This window comes from Coregonus lavaretus (assembly GCF_964263955.1).
Source record: "Coregonus lavaretus genome assembly, chromosome: 15".
In the NCBI taxonomy this organism is placed as follows: Eukaryota; Metazoa; Chordata; class Actinopteri; order Salmoniformes; family Salmonidae; genus Coregonus; species Coregonus lavaretus.
Genome location: NC_140002.1, coordinates 6,018,439 through 6,041,101, shown reverse-complemented (window position 1 = coordinate 6,041,101; position 22,663 = coordinate 6,018,439). Strand labels below are relative to the sequence as shown.

The 22,663-nt window shown below is 47.1% G+C and overlaps 1 protein-coding gene across 2 annotated transcripts in view; it reads right to left on the bottom strand.

Moving 5' to 3' along the window:
- LOC311142846 (SH3 and PX domain-containing protein 2B-like) overlaps window positions 1-22,663 on the bottom strand; it is a 77,737-nt gene that overhangs the window by 4,336 nt on the left and 50,738 nt on the right. The window contains exons 6-13 of one of the 2 annotated variants that reach the window (XM_084178542.1): window positions 18,054-18,079; window positions 17,441-17,476; window positions 16,273-16,404; window positions 7,308-7,409; window positions 5,479-5,596; window positions 5,100-5,299; window positions 959-1,005; window positions 655-780 (exon numbers count right to left, since the gene is read on the bottom strand). In XM_084178542.1, coding sequence (XP_084034668.1) covers window positions 655-780; window positions 959-1,005; window positions 5,100-5,299; window positions 5,479-5,596; window positions 7,308-7,409; window positions 16,273-16,404; window positions 17,441-17,476; window positions 18,054-18,079 — 787 coding nt within the window. The remainder of the gene's footprint in view (window positions 1-654; window positions 781-958; window positions 1,006-5,099; window positions 5,300-5,478; window positions 5,597-7,307; window positions 7,410-16,272; window positions 16,405-17,440; window positions 17,477-18,053; window positions 18,080-22,663) is intronic. The other variant, XM_084178543.1, reaches the window with a different exon arrangement.

Sequence of the window (22,663 nt, the reverse complement as noted above, 5' to 3'; positions counted from 1 at the left end):
CTTTTGAGTGATTAAGGAGAAGTAGAATGAGGTCTTAAGTCTCTGGGATGTTTTGCCTTACAAAGTCATAGTGAAAGTAGAGAAAAGTGTTGAATATTAGTGTGTCGGTTTGAAGAAGCGTCTATGTACTCCCTGTGACCAGAGACCCACGATATGTTATCTGGAGCAACAATAGGACAAGAAGTGGAAGTTGGCCCAAGAGCTATAGAACCCAGACGAGACAAGGAACTGGGCCCAAGGGCTAGGGAACCCAGACGAGATGAGGAACTGGGCCAAGGGATGTTGAAACTATTGAAATGTCTGAAAAGGTCTTAAATCAGGGTGATGGGGCTAAGTCAATCACAGTGGAAAACTGCTGAAGAATAACATTGTATGGGAGTGGGGGGAGCTTTGCTATAAGAGAGTGCTGCGCCACTAGCTACGTATTCAGCTGCGTCACTCGAGGGGCGCGCATTACAGCTGTTGCGTCTTTGGTATTAAACAATTGAACTTCCCTCTGAGTTTTGACTTTTTTGTGGTAAACAAATGTATTGCATATTGAATCAAACTTATCAATTCAATCTGAAAGGTTTCTCTAGGCGGGAGATGGTAGGCTGTTCGCCATCAAACAATAACCATCTACCAATGTGTGATGAAATGTGACGTGTGTCTCACCTCCACTTTGACCCCAGCCTGGAAGCTGATGCCATCTGGGATGGTGGTCTGGAAGTCTGCAATGGTGTAGAATTCCTCCTCCACCTGGGGAGGGGTGGGCGGCTTGGGCAGGTTCTGCCCCCTCGGCTAGAGGGAGGGAGAGAGGGAGGGTGTGAAGAAAGAAAGAGTGGGTCAGTACGAGACTTGACTTGTGGCAGATCAACACATCAAATCAATGCAAAACTAATTTAGTCAAATGTCTTTGTTAACGAGTGTTGATGGTGTCGCAGGATGTGTGGTTAAGTGGTTGGTGGAGGGCACTTACGATGGTGAGATCTCTGCGTGGTGGTGGTCTCTGTCTCGCCCCTTGTTCTGTAAGGGAAAAGACAGAGGATATCAGACTCCAGTGAGCTGCATCTCTGCACAGCCCATCAGTCTCAAAACACTGCCTGCATTGACATCAACTCCTCAGAGATAGAGAGAGAGAAACAAACATGGTATAGAGGAGACGGACCCACTGGTTGCCCTCTAGGTTACACAGAGCTGGTAGTCCCATCCACCAAACTACCAGGTGTGAAACAGGGAAGGGACTCAGGGGGTATGCTAATTTGGTATAGAGCAGACCTAACTCACTCTATTAAATTAATCAAAACAGGAACATTTTACATTTGGTTAGAAATTCAAAAGGAAATTATCTCAACAGAGAAAAATGTCCTCCTGTGTGCTACCTATATCCCCCCACTAGAATCCCCATACTTTAATGAAGACAGCTTCTCCATCCTGGAGGGGGAAATCAATCATTTCCAGACCCAGGGATATATACTAGTCTGTGGCGACCTAAATGCCAGAACTGGACAAGAACCTGACAACCTCAGCACACAGGGGGGCAAACACCATCCCCCATATGCCCCCCTAGGCACAACTACGACAACATAACCAACAAAAACGGGTCATGACTCCTGCAGCTCTGTCGCACACTGGGTATGTACATAGTCAATGGTAGGCTTCGAGGGGACTCCTATGGTAGGTAAACCTATAGCTCATCTCTTGGCAGTAGTACTGTAGACTACTTTGTCATTGACCTCAACCCAGAGTCTCTCAGAGCATTCACAGTCAGCCCACTGACACCCCTATCAGACCACAGCAAAATCACAGTCTACTTGAACAGAGCAATACTCAATAATGAGGCATCAAAGCCAAAGGAACTGAATATTATTAAGAAATGCTATAGATGAAAGGAAAGTAGTGTTGAAACCTACCAAAAAACAATTAGGCAACAACAAATTCAATCCATTCTAGACAACTTCCTGGACAAAAAGTTCCACTGTAATAGTGAAGGTGTAAACTTGGCAGTAGAAAACCTAAACAGTATATTTGACCTCTCAGCTTCCCTATCATATCTAAAAAATATCTAACAGGAAACAGAAGAAAAGTAACAACAGTGATAAATGGTTTGATGAAGAATGCAAAAACCTAAGAAAGAAACAACCTAATAACAGAACAAACAGCAAAAAAATATACATGATCAAATGTAAATCTTAGAATCAACTATTAAAGACTACCAGAACCCACTGGATTCTCCAATTACATTGAATGAACTACAGGACAAAAAGGCCTGTGGTGTTGATGGTATCCTCAATGAAATGATAAAATATACAGACCACACATTTATATTAGCTATACTTAAACTCTTTAACATCATCCTTAGCTCTGGCATCTTCCCCAATATTTGGAACCAAGGACTGATCACCCCAATCCACAAAAGTGGAGACAAATTTGACCCCAATAACTACCGTGGGATATGTGTCAACAGCAACCTTGGGAAAATCCTCTGCATTATCATTAACAGCAGACTAGTTCATTTCTTCAGTGAAAACAATGTACTGAGCAAATGTCAAATTGGCTTTTAACCAAATTACCGTACGACAGACCACGTATTCACCCTGCACACCCTAATTGACAAACAAACAAACCAAAACAAAGGCAAAGTCTTCTCATGCTTTTTTGATTTCAAAAAAGCTTTTGACTCAATTTGGCATGAGGGTCTGCTATACAAATTGATGGAAAGTGGGGTTGGGGGAAAAACATACGACATTATAAAATCCATGTACACAAACAACAAGTGTGCGGTTAAAATTGGCAAAAAACACACACATTTCTTTCCACAGGGCCGTGGGGTGAGACAGGGATGCAGTTTAAGCCCCTCCCTCTTCAACATATATATATATCAACGAATTGGCGAGGGCAGTCTGCAGTCTGCAGCACCCGGCCTCACCCTACTAGAATTTGAAGTAAAATGTTTAATGTTTGCTGATGATGTGGTGCTTCTGTCACCAACCAAGGAGGGCCTACAGCAGCACCTAGATCTTCTACACAGATTCTGTCAGACCTGGGCCCTGACAGTAAATCTCAGTAAGACAAAAATAATGGTGTTCCAAAAAAGGTCCAGTTGCCAGGACCACAAATACAAATTCCATCTAGACACCGTTGCCCTAGAGCACACAAAAAACTATACATACCTCGGCCTAAACATCAGCGCCACAGGTAACTTCCACAAAGCTGTGAACGATCTGAGAGACAAGGCAAGAAGGGCCTTCTATGCCATCAAAAGGAACATAAAATTTGACATACCAATTAGATTCTGGCTAAAAATACTTGAATCAGTTATAGAACCCATTGCCCTTTATGGTTGTGAGGTCTGGGGTCCGCTCACCAACCATGAATTCACAAAATGGGACAAACACCAAATTGAGACTCTGCATGCAGAATTCTGCAAAAACATCCTCCGTGTACAACGTAAAACACCAAATAATGAATGCAGAGCAGAATTAGGCCAATACCCGCTAATTATCAAAATCCAGAAAAGAGCCGTTAAATTCTATAACCACTTAAAAGGAAGCGATTCCCAAACCTTCCATAACAAAGCCATCACCTACAGAGAGATGAACTTGGAGAAGAGTCCCCTAAGTAAGCTGGTCCTGGGGCTCTGTTCACAAACACAAACAGACCCCACAGAGCCCCAGGACAACAACAACAACAACAACACAATTAGACCCAACCAAATCATGAGAAAACAAAAAGAGAATTAATTGACACATTGGAAAGAACAAACAAAAAAACAGAGCAAACTAGAATGCTATTTGGCCCTAAACAGAGAGTACACAGTGGCAGAATACCTAACCACTGTGACTGACCAAAACTTAAGGAAAGCTTTGACTATGTACAGACTCAGTGAGCATAGCCTTGCTATTGAGAAAGGCCACCATAGGCAGACCTGGCTCTCAAGAGAAGACAGGCTATGTGCACACTGCCCACAAAATGAGGTGGAAACTGAGCTGCACTTCCTAACCTCCTGCCAAATGTATGACCATATTAGAGACACATATGTCCCTCAGATTACAGCGATTTTGATAAACTCCCTTATCTACTTGGTGAAAAAACACAGTGTGCCATCACAGCTGCAAGATTTGTGACCTGTTGCCACAAGAAAAGGGCAACCAGTGAAGAACAAACACCATTGTAAATACAACCCATATTTATGTTTATTTATTTTCCCATTTGTACTTTAACTATTTGCACATTTTTACAACACTGTATATATACATAATATGACATTTGAAATGTCTTTATTCTTTTGGAACTTTTGAGTGTAATGTTTACTGTTAATATTTATAGTTTATTTCACTTTTGTTTACTATCTACTTCACTTGCTTTGGCAATGTTAACATACGTTGCCCATGCCAATAAAGCCCTTAAATTGAAATTGAAATTGAATTGAGAGAGAGAGATTAGATGCAGACTGATGAGCTCTATAGACCGGGGCCTTCGGCTCTCTAACTATGTGTAATGGATCCTCACTAATGGAGGTGTAGTTGTGGGAGGCATTCAGCTCCTCAATTACTTACTAGGAAATAAAGGGAGATGTTTTACATTACTCTGGTATTGAGTTAGAGAGCCTTGCAGAGAAACGTCTCTGAGGGAGTAGACTGAGGAGGCATCTCTTCTACAGATGAGATGTCTTGGTAACACTTTACTTAAGCCTGCATGTATACGGCTTTATTACTTGTTAGAGGAAGATAAGTGATTCCAATGACATCATCAACCAATTAGTAGACAATTAGTAGGCAAAGCCTACTCACGCCAACGATGTCATTGGAAACACTTATCTTCCTCTATCTTTTTTACTACAGAACATCGAAACACACCATTTTCACATGATGTATGTTGATGTTGGTATATAAATATGAAGTTGAGCATTTTTGAAAATCTCCTTTAAAGCCTGCAGGTAGGCATTATTCAAAGACATTATAAAGCCTCATACATTTTCACATAAGTTGATGTTGGGGTGGTGCTGAAGATGATGAATATTACGTTTTTAAAATGTGAAATTTCCCATGAAGTAGAGAGTTACAGTTGTTTGTTGTTAAACAAGTTACTGTAGTTTACAGTTGTTAGTTCCCACTCACTGTGCTGCTTGGCGAAGGGGGAGAAGCCCTTTTCTTTCTGGTCCTTGTTGTCTCCTCTGCTCTCCTTGGCTCCTTGGTTCTGCTGCTTGGAGAATCCGTCCAGATCGTTGGTGCTGGCGTGGCCCGCCGCCAGCTTCTGGCTCAGGATGTCGGCCTTCTTCAGGTAGGACGCCGGGGCCCAGCCCTCCTGTCCCTGGTACCTGTAGAGAGCAGCAGAGGTTACGACTACAATAGAAAGAAACACAACAACAACAACTACAAAGGCCTTATTTGGTACAAAGGGAGCAACCAACTCTGACACACATACACATTCATACACTAAATTACATTCACATGCACACACAGCCTACAGACACGTTTGTAGGGTTCTGTGTTTTACCTGATCTTCCACCAGCCCTCCAGGTTCTTCTGGATGACCTCCACCGTCATGCCACTTTCCAGGTCGATCTCGTCTTGGTCTCGCGCTGCGTACGGGTAGATCACTGTGTACTTCTCCTCTGGAAACGGCAAAGAATACATGACATTAGGTGATGTATTTTTTACGTCTAGCATACTAACTTTCACAAGAACGTCAATCAAGCAGATGGAATCAACAACTTGGCAGGGACAGCACATGATGGCATGTTGAGAGCGAGTAGTTGGGACTAATCTCTTTTGACTATCTATGGAAAACAATTGATAGTGTTCTTTCCTCATACCAAATCCTAAAACCCTAGCCTCCCACTATCTGCTAGTGAATGTAGTGTGTTAGCCCCCAGTACACCACTCCCAGATCATAAACTGGTAACTGGTCTAAACCAGGGTAACAGTGAGTGTGTCCTTGTAGACAGAGCCTGGGCAGGATCTATCCTGTGGAGTGAGAAGATGTGCAACACACATCATGCAACACAAAACATCTATCCACCAACATTAAGCACACACAAACAAGACAGCATTACAACTAAGATTACAAAACCTACTTCAAATAGATTAGGTTTTAATACCTAATCTATAACGGGTCTGTTTTAAGTCAACTGAATTAAAGTGATTGTTAAACAGATAGTGTATTTAGAAGGAACAAACAATTTAAAATATATCATATTAATTTCACTGAAATAACAAAGTGAGAAAAACTGAGCTTTTTCCCGCTGCATTCCATCGAGAGAACAAATAATACAAACATAGCGGTAGCATCCATTCTAACATAGCGGTAGGATCCATTCAAACATAGCGGTAGCATCCATTCTAACATAGCGGTAGCATCCATTCTAACATAGCGGTAGCATCCATTCTAACATAGCGGTAGCATCCATTCTAACATAGCGGTAGCATCCATTCTAACATAGCGGTAGCATCCATTCTAACATAGCGGTAGCATCCATTCTAACATAGCGGTAGCATCCATTCAAACATAGCGGTAGCATCCATTCTAACATAGCGGTAGCATCCATTCTAACACAGCGGTAGCATCCATTCTAACATAGCGGTAGCATCCATTCTAATCCATGCCACACTACACACGTGCATGTCTTGCATCACTCTCCGTGCTTGGGTTGGTTATGCACAGGATTTGCATGCTAAACATGACATTCTACACACACATGACGATTAGGGGGAAAAGAGGCGTGCGCTCCACCTTGCCCAAAGCCTGTGCCTGTGCTGAACAGATCCCCTAATGTTCGCCGGCGGCCCACGTGTTTCAGCAGTGACCAGTATCTCCAGGACACTGACGCAGAGCACAGTGGGCAGCAGGAAGTAGGAAGTAAGTACACAGGAAGTGAATACTCCGCTTTGTGTTTGGTTGGTTCTAATAGACAGACAGTGACAGCTGATGGTGATTAGAACTGTGTGAACAGATGGAATGTCAGAGGTCATTTTCCCTTTGGTTATCTGGGTCCTCTTCCCACTGTTATCTTGCAACAACCCCCCCCTTCCACACACAAACACACAATAGTATTTTGTAATGCCAATACAAGTACTGTAGAGATCTCAAGAGTCTCTGAGCATCCTGTTTCCAAGATTTATTCATTACAGTTCCACATTTCTCCTACATCTTAATCAATGACAGGACGCATACTATTTTGCATCATTATGACTTGGCAGCAAGCCTTGAGCTGTTGACTCTCAGACTGTGAGCTGTGACCTAAGCCTGCCAGCGTTGATCTGTAGTTACAGTTTGTTTTGATTCTGAATGTGGCCTAGGGCAGTGTGACAGATGGAGAGAGTTACCTTCCTCGCCGGGCAGGGAGAAGTCATCAGGGTCATCCTGGGCCTCCAGGCAGGTGGCAGGGACCCAGCCCTGGGCCTCGTCTGAACTAACAAACCACCAACCTGCACACAGAAAGCAAAACACACACAGAAACACAGAACAGTCAGACACACAGCAGAGGCTCTCTCTGGGTCTTGGATTGGCCTTGTCTGTTTGGAAGGTTCTGAAGACAACGTGATACCTTATTCTGCTATTTGGCAGTTGTCTGTTTGGAAGGTTCTGAAGACAACGTGATACCTTATTCTGCTATTTGGCAGTTGTCTGTTTGGAAGGTTCTGAAGACAACGTGATACCTTATTCTGCTATTTGGCAGTTGTCTGTTTGGAAGGTTCTGAAGACATCGTGATACCTTATTCTGCTATTTGGCAGTTGTCTGTTTGGAAGGTTCTGAAGACAACGTGATACCTTATTCTGCTATTTGGCAGTTGTCTGTTTGGAAGGTTCTGAAGACAACGTGATACCGATTAGTTACCGGAGTGTAACTCCAGTTCTATGAGTGGAGCGGAGCCCCATAGGGGAGCTCTGCTCCTAGTGGTTTACCCTCTGCCCTAAGGCAGCAGCAGCCTGAGACAAAATTATGCACACACCTACAGCCAATAGGAGTACAGGTGTCCCTATAAGAGGGGGTGCCTCCCCTCAATCAGATATTTTTCTTCAGCGAGACTAGAGAGGGTCGGCAGGGCCTTAAGTCCTATGGGGCTCCGCTCCACTCATAGAACTGGAGTTACACTCCGGTAACTAATCGTTCTATATCGTGGAGCTCCGCCCCATGGGGGAGCTCTGCTCCTAGTGGTTTAAGGCGGAGCGTAGCGCTCCAAAATGTACTCCCTGCCGAGCCTCACACTTCCCATCGAAACGAGAAAGTCAAGCCTAGCAATGGCTGCAACCGAGTCCCGCAGTACTGCAACTAAAAACCCCTACGGGCGTCACAATATACCGCGTCATCGGTTAAAAGACCCGCCCCACCTAGTCCAATGGCAATGCCAATGACTAGTGGGCAGATCACCAGAATAGAAGCCATACTAATCTGTACTAGCAGATACATGTGCCTCAATATCCTGTGAAAACACTACCGACCACTAATGGAATGACACCAAGTGTCACTCTACATTGTAACGCGGTAGACCGCCTCACTCACTCAATGGAATCCCAGAGATTAGTGGGCAGGAACAAAAACATGAGTCATACTAACTGAAGAAGCAGATAGATGACCTCACATTATGTTAATCAACGCATGCCTCTACTGTACTGACCCTGTCAGTCAGGATTCATGCCACAAAATATGTTTTCTTATCCAAAGCGGACCTGATGGAAACCCTGTCCATAGTCCTGCTTTTCCCTCTCTTCCTAACTCCAGATCTCCCTTCAGCTATGCTGAGTACAGACCGAGCCAAAGAGTTAGAAAACACATCTGTCAAAAACACGTCTTTCTAACCAAAGCGGACCTGATGGAAACCTGTGTCCACAGTCCTGCTTCTCCTCTCTTTCTTGCTCAAGATCTCCCTTCAGCCACGCTGAGTACAGATCGAGCCAGAGAATTAGAAGACATATCTAAGAGATAGAAACGGATAAATGGAGACGGCGTCGACCAGGATGCTGCTCTACAGATATCCTCTACTCCTGTTCCTCTAAAAAGGGCAGTAGAAGCCGCTACTCCACGAGTGGAGTGAGCTCTGATACCCTGAGGCAATTGCCGCCCTGCTACCTCATAAGCTGTCTCAATGCCTTCACAAAGCCAGTGAGACAGCCTCTGTTTTGAAAGTGGTCTACCTAGTGCAGCCGCACCGTGACACACAAACAACTGAGGCGATGACCTAATCGCTGCTGTGCGCTCGACGTAACACGCCAAAGCGCGTACCGGGCACAGGCGATGGAGCTTCTCCTCACTCCTCTCTCTATGAGGAGGAGGAGAAAAAGCCCACAGCTCCACGGTCTGTGACCTATATGAACTCTTAATAACCTTAGGCACAAATGCCGGGTTAGGACGTAACACTGCTCTGCTCAGGTCACCATTGATGGCCAGGCAGTCAGGTCTCGTCGAAAGAGCACACAAATCACTGACCCGCTTAGCTGTAGTCAAAGCGAGCAACAGTGCTGTCTTGATAGACAGCATCTTGAGGGGTATTTGATTCAATGGCTCGAACGGCGACTTACATAGCGCTTCGAGTACCAAAGCCAAATCCCACTGAGGAAGCGTGACTCTAGGTGTTGGCCTAAGTCGTCGCGTTCCTAATAGGAAGCGTTTCACTAGAGGGTGACTAAAGACAAACCCTCATGACAAGCTGAAATCGCTGCTGCAAACACTCTAATCGTGGCAGGCGATTTTTGCTTATCAAACATAAGCTGCAGAAAAGAGAGAATACTCTCCACCTGACAGCTCATGGGGTCCACACCTTGTGTGACACACCATCGTGAAAACACGTTCCATCTACTGGCATACATCTTAGAAGTGGAACTGGCACGTGAACCCTGTATGGTCCTGATCACTGCATCAGATAACCCACGGCGCTCTAGCCTGTCCCTCTCAGCAGCCAGGCCTTCAGTGGTTGGCCGATTATGGGCAATTTCCCTATCGTGCCAGCCGCCTGAGACAACGCGTCCCGTCGACGTGGAATTGGCCAAGGTGGCGCAATCAACATCTGACTCATCTCCGCAAACCACGGAGCCCCCGGGCGATCGGGCGCTATCAGTATCACTGACAGCCCCCCTGACCTCACCCTGGCTAGCAGTGGGAGAATGCAGGACAGCGGAGGGAATGCATACAGGATAACTCTCGGCCATGGTTGGTGCGCAAAGGCGTCCCTTCCCAGTGGCGGTTCGTCCTGTTCCCTCAGAGAGAACCACAGAGGACATTGCGCGTTCACGCGTGACGCGAATAGGTCCACCTCGGCTCTCCCGAATTGTTCCCAAATCTGGAGAACAATGTCTGGATGCAGACACCACTCGTCGTCTCGAGGACCCCCTCTTGACATGAGGTCTGCTCCTACGTTCAAGTAGCCCGGAATGTGTGCTGCTCTCAATGAGCGAAGGTGCTCGTGAGCCCACAGCCACAATTCCTCTGCCGCCCGATGAAGAGCAGGAGACCTGACTCCACCCTGGCGATTTATGTGGGCTACTGTGATCCGGTTGTCTGACCAGACCAGCACATCGCGACCCCGAAGGGTAGACGCGAAGTGGGTCAGAACCAGTCGAACCGTTTCCAACTCCAGGAGGTTGATGTGACGACCTGATTGAGGCCACACACCTCCTATCGCTTGTGTCTGACATGTCCCTCCCCATCCCGTCAGGGACGCATCCGTGAATACTGGGATGTGAGAGGACACCTTTCCTATCGGGACTCCGTGCGTGAGAACGCGCGAGTTTCTCCAATAGTTTAGGTCTGCACTGAGCGAGAGGGGAACCACCACCAACCGATGACGTTGACGCAATGGGTCTAGTCTTAGTTGGGCGAACCATCGCTGCGTCCTGCGCATGTGCAGGAGTCCCAGCGGAACCACAGAGTGGGCTGACGACATGAGACCCAAAAGTGACATGATCGACAGCGCCGTCACCGTGTGATTCGGACGACACTTCCTTAGGGCTAGCAACAAGGCTACCCTTCGGGGGTCCGGAATTCGAGCCCTCATCCTCACAGTGTCTAGCTGTATCCCCAGGTAGACAATCTGATGAGTGGGCCAGGGCGCGCTCTTTTTCCAATTCACAGCAAACCCCAGACTTGTGAGATGCATCACTGTCTGTGTTGTGTGAGTGATCGCCAGCTCTGCTGACGGGGCGAGAACCAGTAGGTCGTCCAGGTAGGCTAGTAGCCGTATTCCCTGACGACGCAACGGTTCCAATGCCGCCTCCACACACTTGGAAAATGTGCGAGGTGCCAGGGCGTACCCAAATGGCATCCTCGTGTATTCGTACGCCACCCCTTGAAAGGCGAACCGCAGAAACTTCCTGTGACGCGGCTGAACCGGCACATGAAAGTACGCGTCCTTTAGGTCTATGCTCGTACAAAAGTCCCCTCTCTGGACACATTCCAGCAGACGTTTTGTCGTTAGCATTCGGAAGGGCCGTTTGGTTATGCTCTCGTTGAGAATGCGTAAATCCAAAATCGGCCTCACTCCCCCCGTCTTTTTGGGCACTAGGAAATAAGGCGAATATAGCCCTTTGTTCCTTTGCTCCCGGGGAACTACTGTCACCGCCTCCTTCGCCAAAAGTTCTGTAATCTCTGTCATCAGAGCGGCCACTTTGTCTGGCATTTTCATCACCGTCTCCACCACTCCCCTGAACGGGGGTGGGGTCCGGTGGAATTGGAGAGCATAACCCTTCTGCAACGTCTGTTCTAGCCAGCGTGAGAGGGTGCAGCTTCTTCGCCACTGCCAGCAATGCAGAGAAAGTGGCTGGGCGCGAAGCTGTGGTGCATCCAGTAGGAAGGACCTGTATTCCTCTATGGCCCTTACCGCCACTGTTCCCCAACATTGAAGTGGTGGAACAGCCCAAGGTGGGCCTCCCGTGAAAGGGAGAGGAAATGCGTTCTGAGAAAGAAAGAGGAGTAGGGACGTCGGTTAAACCCGTAACCGTCGTATTCCTGCCCTCCTTGAACGCATCGCGGGTCTGAATTGCACTGACCGAGGCCACAGCCTGCGGCAGGGCACCATCCCCAGCAAGCGATTGCGTCATCTTAGGTGACTGCAATTCGCTATCAGAGCCCTTCACTACAGTACTCCTAGAAGTCTGTAGTATGAGGTCTCTATGAGGTAAAACAAGGCGGCGCCTTGATACCTTCTTAACTTTCACCTTCTGTGTGTGTTCAACTCTGCACCCCTGGTGGGTTGATTCACGCTCAGTGTGGTGAGTACTGGCTCGTTCTGTCAGGGGAGCTGATACTTTGGTTATACCCATAACGCTAGTAATCCTGCCCTCCGTGAACGTAGCATGGGTCTGAATCGCATTAACCGAGACCTTGGTCTGCGATAATGCGCCGTCCCCAGATAGCTGCTGTGTTACAATGCCTGGGGGCGCCGATACTCTGGGCACCTTGGTGACCGCGATAATCGGGCCCTCTGTGAACGCAGCATGGGTCTGGCTCGTACTAGTGGAGACCTTAGTCTGTACTAGTGCGCCATCCCCAAATAGCGGCTGCGTCCTCATGTCAGAATCTGACCGGGACTGCTGCCTTCTATGTAAAGCACTTCTTATACGTGAAGTGTGATGTGACGACCTGATTGAGGTCTTCTGGATACCTACTCTTAGTGCCTGTTCAGCAACGCACCCTCGGTGGGCTGAACGGCTCTTAGAGTGGTAAGGAAGAGAGGGTGAGATTTGAACGCTCTCGGACGTATTATGGAAAAGAGGCTCTTTTTTGACAAAGTCAGGTGGAGCCAACTCTTTATTAAACACATCAACAAAAGCATTTACATCAGCACCCGTCCCTTCAACCGAAGGGTGGGGGGGAACAGTGGGCGCGTTCGACACCATCGATGCGTCCTCCATCCTCTCCCCCGCGTCCCGTCACGTACGCCTCCTCTTGCCTCCCTTGGAGGGCCAGGTCGGCGTCCTCGTCACCTCCCTCGCCGGCTGTAGTGGGGCTACCGTAGCTGCTGGGAGGGCCGAGCCCGCTCCCTTGCTGCTCGTGGCCGCCGGATGACGCCGATTACGCCGCCTCGTCGTAGACCCCGGTCTACTTAGAGGGGCGGAGGTAGATGGCCTTTGGGGAGGAGGGGGGCCGAGTCGTCCTGCCAACGGCAGGTGCTTGGCCAACTGCTTCTTCTCCTCCTCCAACTTCGAAAAACGCTCCGTCGCCTCTTTGACTGCGACCCCAAAGAGGCCGTCGTCAGAGAGGGGGGCGTTCAAGAGAGACGTCCAGTCTGCCTCTTTCATGGAAGTCAAAGACAACCAGAGGTGTCGTTCCCCGACCACCGAAGTGGCCATGGATCTCCCCGCGCAGACTGCGGACGCCTGTGTAAGGTGGAATATGGCGCCAGAAATTCTGGACGCCTCCTCCACCTCCTCCGGTGCCATCTCTGTCTTACCCGTGGTTAAACGGGACAGAGAGGCCGCCAAGAGGGCAATGTTGTTAGCTGCTGCTACAGCTTGGGCTCCCAACCCAAAAGACTTCTCTAACAGCGACGCTGTGAGTCGGTCCTTCTGGGATGGCAACGTGGCCTTCTTGGAAGAGGGCCAAGGGCTCGAACCCGGTACGAGATACGCCGCCATGGCGCTCTCTAACCTGGGGATTCCCTGACCCTGAAGCCTTCCTTCCACTCTCGTGAATGGGAGATACGCTTTTACAGGCGAAAGCGCCGCTAAAGGTGCCTCCCACGAGCCTCCAACGTACCTAGCCAAAGAAGGCATGGCAGGAGCCACTGGCTCTGCCGCCTTCCTTGGCCTGGAATAAGGACCGCCCTCCATCATATCAACCTCCGGTGCGGAGGGAAGAGGGGGCAGCTCTATTGCCAGCCGTTGAGCAGCTCTCTCAATGAGACCCGGAAAATCCGCTCTCAGAGAGGCTGCAGCGAAAGAGAGAGCTTCTGATCTCTCAGAGCTCGTATCCCCTTCGCTATAGGGACTACAAGCCCTCTCGCTCTCCAAAGGAAAGGGGGGCTTGAAAGTATGAGGGACGGGGTCCGACTGTTCCATTGGAATGCCAGACCCTTCCTCAAAATCCCCATCTTCCCCCGAGTCTGCGCCGTCGGACGACGCCTCTGAAGCAGAGGCTAGTATCGACAACACATCCTCAAGGGGGATGTCCTCCCTGAAAAACGCCCAACGCTGCTTCCTCTCCTTTAAAGAAAGGAGGGCGCAGGAGGCGCAATTCGGGGGACTGCAGACGCCTTCCTTGGCATGCTGGGATCCCAAACACACGAAACATAAGTCGTGGTGGTCACCGGCCGCCATGGAAGTGCATCTGCACTGAGCTCTGAAAAGAGCTTTTGGGGGTGGAAATTCTCCCGGTGTGCTCATTTAGACGACGTTGATGACTGGAATATCAACAGCGTTTTCGTCCTGAGTCTTCGTGCTTCGTCTCTTCTTGGCTCTTCAGTCTAGTCATCCAGTCGCTGAAGAAAAAGGGAGGCTGATTGAGGGGAGGCACCCCCTCTTATAGGGACACCTGTACTCCTATTGGCTGTAGGTGTGTGCATAATTTTGTCTCAGGCTGCTGCTGCCTTAGGGCAGAGGGTAAACCACTAGGAGCAGAGCTCCCCTATGGGGCGGAGCTCCACGATATAGAACTTATTCTGCTATTTGGCAGTTGTCTGTTTGGAAGGTTCTGAAGACATCGTGATACCTTATTCTGCTATTTGGCAGTTGTCTGTTTGGAAGGTTCTGAAGACATCGTGATACCTTTTCTGCTATTTGGCAGTTGTCTGTTTGGAAGGTTCTGAAGACAACGTGATACCTTATTCTGCTATTTGGCAGTTGTCTGTTTGAAAGGTTCTGAAGACATCGTGATACCTTTTCTGCTATTTGGCAGTTGTCTGTTTGGAAGGTTCTGAAGAAATTGTGATACCTTATTCTGCTATTTGGCAGTTGTCTGTTTGGAAGGTTCTGAAGACATTGTGATACCTTATTCTGCTATTTGGCAGTTGTCTGTTTGGAAGGTTCTGAAGACAACGTGATACCTTATTCTGCTATTTGGCAGTTGTCTGTTTGGAAGGTTCTGAAGACATTGTGATACCTTATTCTGCTATTTGGCAGTTGTCTGTTTGGAAGGTTCTGAAGACAACGTGATACCTTATTCTGCTATTTGGCAGTTGTCTGTTTGGAAGGTTCTGAAGACATCGTGATACCTTATTCTGCTATTTGGCAGTTGTCTGTTTGGAAGGTTCTGAAGACCTTGTGATACCTTATTCTGCTATTTGGCAGTTGTCTGTTTGGAAGGTTCTGAAGACATTGTGATACCTTATTCTGCTATTTGGCAGTTGTCTGTTTGGAAGGTTCTGAAGACAACGTGATACCTTATTCTGCTATTTGGCAGTTGTCTGTTTGGAAGGTTCTGAAGACATTGTGATACCTTATTCTGCTATTTGGCAGTTGTCTGTTTGGAAGGTTCTGAAGACAACGTGATACCTTATTCTGCTATTTGGCAGTTGTCTGTTTGGAAGGTTCTGAAGACATCGTGATACCTTATTCTGCTATTTGGCAGTTGTCTGTTTGGAAGGTTCTGAAGACATTGTGATACCTTATTCTGCTATTTGGCAGTTGTCTGTTTGGAAGGTTCTGAAGACATTGTGATACCTTATTCTGCTATTTGGCAGTTGTCTGTTTGGAAGGTTCTGAAGACAACGTGATACCTTATTCTGCTATTTGGCAGTTGTCTGTTTGGAAGGTTCTGAAGACATCGTGATACCTTATTCTGCTATTTGGCAGTTGTCTGTTTGGAAGGTTCTGAAGACATCGTGATACCTTATTCTGCTATTTGGCAGTTGTCTGTTTGGAAGGTTCTGAAGACAACGTGATACCTTATTCTGCTATTTGGCAGTTGTCTGTTTGGAAGGTTCTGAAGACATCGTGATAGCATTATGTAGTTGTCTTGGTACACCTGTATCTTAGGCGTTCCTTCAAGTATGATAACATTCTTTCAGTTGATTAGGGCAAAAACAGTTAGAGACAGTGTGATGTCTTTATAAATTACGTTAAGGGCGCCAGGACTCCGGTTCTGTCCCAAATGGTACCCTACTCTCTTTATAGTGACGCATACGCACACAAGCGCTAGCACACACACTCTACACACACATACATTGTAATATTGTTGTATGGTGGTATTATACATGTTGTATTGTAGATATGCAGTGGTGTACAAATACAAATACAAATAGTGGACTAGTTTTGACCAGGGCTCATAGGCCCACCACTATATAGGCAATAGAGTGCCATTTGGGGCACAACCTCAGTCGTTAAGCTAAAGACTCCCTCCATCTGACCCAGGTCTCGTACCAGACTCATTCTTCTCGATGACCTCCACCGTCTGTCCCACGTGCAGGCTGATCTCAGAGCTCTCCTGCTTCTCATAGTCAGTGACGGCCACATACTGGTCCAGGAGCAGAGGGTCAGCTGCGCTGGAGTCTCCTGCAGGGAGGGGCACAGAGCACACAGACAGACATGTAGCGCTGACCCCTCTACCTGCCACCACACGACAGAGAGCAGAGCGAGCCAGAGGGGGAGGACGAGGACGAAAAGGAAGCAGATGTGATTTTAGAAAAATGGTGGTCAGAGAGCAGAGGGAAGGAGGGTCTGAGAGGGAGATGTTGGGAGAGAGGACAGGACAGGAAGGAGGGTTTGCCAATCACAAACATGGCTGCCACAGAGACAGAGACAACCCGCCACAAGGACACCCGACACCTACACTACCACAACGCTGTAGGTTAGCACAACAAGAGGACCTGCTCTGTGATGTGCACTTGGTGGGATGATTACCAGAACTAACTGTGGAATGCACTCATAATATCCTCTAAATTCACAACCGTACAATCCCAAAAAGGATTCCATCCAGAAATTGAGCCTTGTATTTACACCATCCTGCATCAAGTCTCTAAATTAATCGTACAAGTAGGTGCTTCCAAACTTACTAGATATTATATATTATGAAAACTGTCATGTCTGATACCCCACGACACAGAATGAGGAGGGTGTTGTTGTTGTTGTTGTTGTTGTGGTACCGCATGCACATCTATCAAGGTGACAGTTAATTCCCACAACCAAGACAGGGTTGATTTCAGCACAGTAGCAAAGGGAGTTGGGCGGGGTGTACAGTAAGACACACACCATCTGGTGCTCTCTTGACAAAGCTAACACACTGCCATGCACATCACACAGAGTGAGCACCAAGCTTGTCCCACCCTGCCCTCTCTACCACAACCTTCCCTAGCCTGGTCCCAGACCTGTATTTGCGTTGGCTGAAACAGAGGTGTTGGCTGAGCACATACAGATCTGGGACCAGGTCCTTCCACCGCTCTACTCTGCACTGCCCAGTCCCACCTCAGACCCACATCCCAGCTAAAGGCCCAGCAGACAGGGGCCCGGTAGGGGCCAGGTAAGGGCCAAATGGATGGCTAGCAACCCGGGGCCACACACAGAGCACGGCCAAGCATGAGTCTGTTACTACCTCTCTTTAGGAAAGTAGTCGCTCTCTCCACAATGCCTGATGGAGGAAAATGAAGGAAATTGAAACTGAAACTTGAAACTTGACATGGATGGGTTGGTTAGATTAACAAAGAAAGGGAAAAACTCTTTACAAAAAACACTTTTTAGAAGTAATGGTATGTATCTAACTTCAAGAAATTAAATATATGATTGACCTACTACAGTCTTACTACAATCCTAAATCTTTACATACAAATCTTTTTCGAAAATAATGGAGCGCATATCCAACATCACAGCTAGAGGGCGCTCAAATCTCAGTTGAGAAATGCAGTGAGGTAATAAGATACTACGGCTGGAAATGTTTTCTCCTAATTCATGTTTCTATTTCACGTCAGTGCTCATCCATATTATATTTTCTACATAAAGTACATACAACAAACACTTATCTAGTCTTGTGTAGCTCAGTTGGTAGAGCGTGGCGCTTGGAACGCCAAGGTTGTGGGTTCAATTCCCATGGGGGACCAGTATAAAGATGTACACACTCAACTACTGTAACTTCCTCTGGATAAGCGCGTCTGCTAAACATAAATTGCAATTACAACTTACCCCAAAATGGAATACAAAAGTGGCCTTACCGCACTTCTTCTTTCCAATGGGTTCCCTGTAAAAGAGAACAAAGCATTAGAAGAAGTACCTAACTTCAAGAGCCAGCAAAGGAGTTAGGAACTTCTTATGACATGGAAACCCTTTGTAATTATTTCTACCTACGGATTATGTCTCTGAAACCTCTGAAAATATAAAATGTTAACCCTATGAATAACCACACATATTATATTTATTTCATTCATGTCTTTTCAAGTTTTGGGACTCACTTTGAAATAAATACTTTGATTTGGTCTACTCTACTCTCCTTTTCAATCACGTTCAAATCTCAATAATGCATTTGTTATGCTAGCCATGCAGGCTCTCCAGTCTAAATGAGCGAAACTAAACTCTGTGAGATTCATTGCATATCTACAGATGTGTTGCTCCAGATGAGAGGGGATATGGTTGATAGTAGAGCTGTGCGATATGTCCAAAACATCATATCACTATTGTTTTCCCATTGTTTATGGTATGGCATACCGCCATTAAGGTATTTTTTGTTTCTGAGTAATAAAAGTTAAATATGTAAATATGTTTTATGAGTAGTGCATGACCCTAGGATGTCAACAAATTAATTCTAAGCTCAACACCCACAAGGCCGCGGGCCCAGACGGTATTCCAGGGTGCATTCTCAGAGCATGCGCAGAACAGCTGGCAGAAATATTCACGGTAATTTTCAACCTCTCCTTGTTCCAGTCTGTAGTCCCCACATGTTTTAAGATGACCATTCCTGTTCCTAAGAACTCTAAGGCTTCATGCCACAATGACTACCGTCCAGTAGCACTCACTTCTGGAATCATGAAGTGCTTTGAGAGGCTGGTTATGGCACACATTAACTCCACCATCCCAACCACCCTAGACCCTCTCCAATTTGCATACCGCCCCAACAGATCCATGGACGACGCAATCTCAATTGCTCTCCACACTGCACTCACCCACCTAGATAAGAACAATACCTATGTGAGAATGCTGTTCATTGACTACAGCTCAGCGTTCAACACCATAAGTCCCCTCCAAGTTAGGCACCAAGCTTAGGACTCTGGGTCTGAACACCTCCCTCTGCAACTGGACTTCTTGACGTGCCGATCCCAGGTGGTGAGGTTAGGCAACATCACCTCCACCACGCTGACCCTTAACACAGGGGCCCCACAGGGGTGTGTGCTTAGTCCCCTCCTGTACTCCTTGTTCACCCATGACTGTGTGGCCACGCACGACTCCAACACCACTATCAAGTTCGCTGACGACACGACGGTGGTAGGCGTGATCATCAGCAACGATGAGTCAGCCTACAGGGAGGAGGTCAGTGACCTGGCTGTGTGGTGCCGGAGCAACAACCTCTCCCTCAACATCAGCAAGACCAAGGAGCTGACCGTGGACTACATGAAACAGGGGGGAGAGCAGGTAGACAGCTTCAAGTTCCTCGGTGTCCAAATCACTAAAGACTTAAAATGGTCCAAATACACACGCACAGTCGTGAAGAAGGCGCCACAGTGTCTCTTCCCCCTCAGGAGGTTGAAAGAGTTTGGCATGGGCCCTCAAATTCTGAAAAGGTTCTACAGCTGTACCATTATGAGCATGTTGACTGGCTGTATCACTGCTTGGTATGGAAATAGCACCGCCTTCGATCGCATGGCGCTACAGAGGATTGTGTGGACAGCCCAGTACATTACTGGGGCCGAGCTCCCTGCCATCCAGGACCTCTATATCAGGTGGTGTGAAAAGAAAGCCCGCAAAATCGTCAAAGACTCCAACCAAGACTATTTCCTCTGCTACGGTAAGAGCTACCGGTGCATTACCTGACGGCGCCTGCCCAACTGACACCAACGGACACCAACAGGATCCTGAAGGCTCCTGCCCAACTGACACCAACTGACACCAACAGGCTCCTGAAGGCTCCTGCCCAACTGACACCAACTGACACCAACAGGCTCCTGAAGGCTCCTGCCCAACTGACACCAACTGACACCAACAGGCTCCTGCCCAACTGATACCAACTGACACCAACAGGCTCCTGAAGGCTCCTGCCCATCTGACACCAACTGACACCAACAGGCTCCGAAGGCTCCTGCCCAACTGACACCAACAGGCTCCTGCCCAACTGACACCAACTGATGCCAACAGGCTCCTGCCCAACTGACACCAACTGACACCAACAGGCTCCTGAAGGCTCCTGCCCAACTGACACCAACAGGATCCTGAAGGCTCCTGCCCAACTGACACCAACAGGCTCCTGCCCAACTGATACCAACTGACACCAACAGGCTCCTGCCGTCCAGGACACCTACAGCACCCGATGTCACAGGAAGGCCAAAAAGATAATCAAGGACATCAACCACCCGAGCCACTGCCTGTTCACCCCGCTATCATCCAGAAGGCGAGGTCAGTACAGGTGCATCAAAGCTGGGACCGAGAGAATGAAAAACAGCTTCTATTTCAAGGCCATCAGACTTGTTAAATAGCCATCACTAGCACACTAGAGGCTGCTGCTGCCTATTGAAATCACTGGCCACTTTAAGAAATGGAACACTAGTAACTTTAATGTTTACATGTAGTATTACTCATCTCATATGTACAGTGGGGAGAACAAGTATTTGATACACTGCCGATTTTGCAGGTTTTCCTACTTACAAAGCATGTAGAGGTCTGTAATTTTTATCATAGGTACACTTCAACTGTGAGAGACGGAATCTAATCTCACATTGTATGATTTTTAAGTAATTCATTTGTATTTTATTGCATGACATAAGTATTTGATACATCAGAAAAGCAGAACTTAATATTTGGTACAGAAACCTTTGTTTGCAATTACAGAGATCATACGTTTCCTGTAGGTCTTGACCAGGTTTGCACACACTGCAGCAGGGATTTTGGCCCACTCCTCCATACAGACCTTCTCCAGATCCTTCAGGTTTCGGGGCTGTCGCTGGGCAATACAGACTTTCAGCTCCCTCCAAAGATTTTCTATTGGGTTCAGGTCTGGAGACTGGCTAGGCCACTCCAGGACCTTGAGATGCTTCTTACGGAGCCACTCCTTAGTTGCCCTGGCTGTGTGTTTCGGGTCGTTGTCATGCTGGAAGACCCAGCCACGACCCATCTTCGATGCTCTTACTGAGGGAAGGAGGATGTTGGCCAAGATCTCGTGATACAAGGCCCCATCCATCCTCCCCTCAATACGGTGCAGTCGTCCTGTCCCCTTTGCAAAAAAGCATCCCCAAAGAATTATGTTTCCACCTCCATGCTTCACGGTTGGGATGGTGTTCTTGGGGTTGTACTCATCCTTCTTCTTCCTCCAAACACGGCGAGTGGAGTTTAGACCAAAAAGCTATATTTTTGTCTCATCAGACCACATGACCTTCTCCCATTCCTCCTCTGGATCATCCAGATGGTCATTGGCAAACTTCAGACGGGCCTGGACATGCGCTGGCTTGAGCAGGGGGACCTTGCGTGCGCTGCAGGATTTTAATCTGTGACGGCATAGTGTGTTACTAATGGTTTTCTTTGAGACTGTGGTCCCAGCTCTCTTCAGGTCATTGACCAGGTCCTGCCGTGTAGTTCTGGGCTGATCCCTCACCTTCCTCATGATCATTGATGCCCCACGAGGTGAGATCTTGCATGGAACGCCAGACCCATTATCCCTGATGTCCTTACACAGCTCTCTGGTCTTGGCCATTGTGGAGAGGTTGGAGTCTGTTTGATTGAGTGTGTGGACAGGGGTATTTTATACAGGTAATGAGTTCAAACAGGTGCAGTTAATACAGGTAATGAGTGGAGAACAGGAGGGCTTCTTAAAGAAAAACTAACAGGTCTGTGAGAGACGGAATTCTTACTGGTTGGTAGGTGATCAAATACTTACGTCATGCAATAAAATGCAAATTAATTACTTAAAAATCATACAATGTGATTTTCTGGATTTTTGTTTTAGATTCCGTCTATCACAGTTGAAGTGTACCTATGATAAAAATGACAGACCTCTACATGCTTTGTAAGTAGGAAAACCTGCAAAATCGGCAGTGTATCAAATACTTGTTCTCTCCACTGTATATACTGTATTCTATAATCTTCTACTGTATCTTAGTCCATGCCGCTCTGTCATTGCTTATCCATATATGTATATATTCTTAAATTCCATTCCTTACTTAGATTTGTGTGTATTGGGTATATGTTGTGAAATTGTTAGATATTACTTGTTAGATATTACTGCACCGCTAGAAGCGCAAGCGTTTTGCTACACCCGCAATAACATCTGCTAAACACGTGTATGTGACAAATAAAATGTTGATTTGAACAGCTTCTATCACCAAGCCATAAGACTGCTAAATAGCTAACAAAATGTCTACATCGACTATCTGAGTTAACCTTGTATCTTTATTGACCTTGTATTTCAATCTTTGCACTGTCTCTATGCACACTCACAGGGCCCTACACACTCACACACACTGTCACTCCAACACTCACACCCACACTCACTCCATCATTTTCTCATTCACACATAATTTGCACGTACATTTATACTGACTCTACACACCCGCACACCCACTCACATACAAGCTGCTGCCACTCTGTTTATCTTATATCCTGTTGCCTAGTCCCCTTAGCCCTA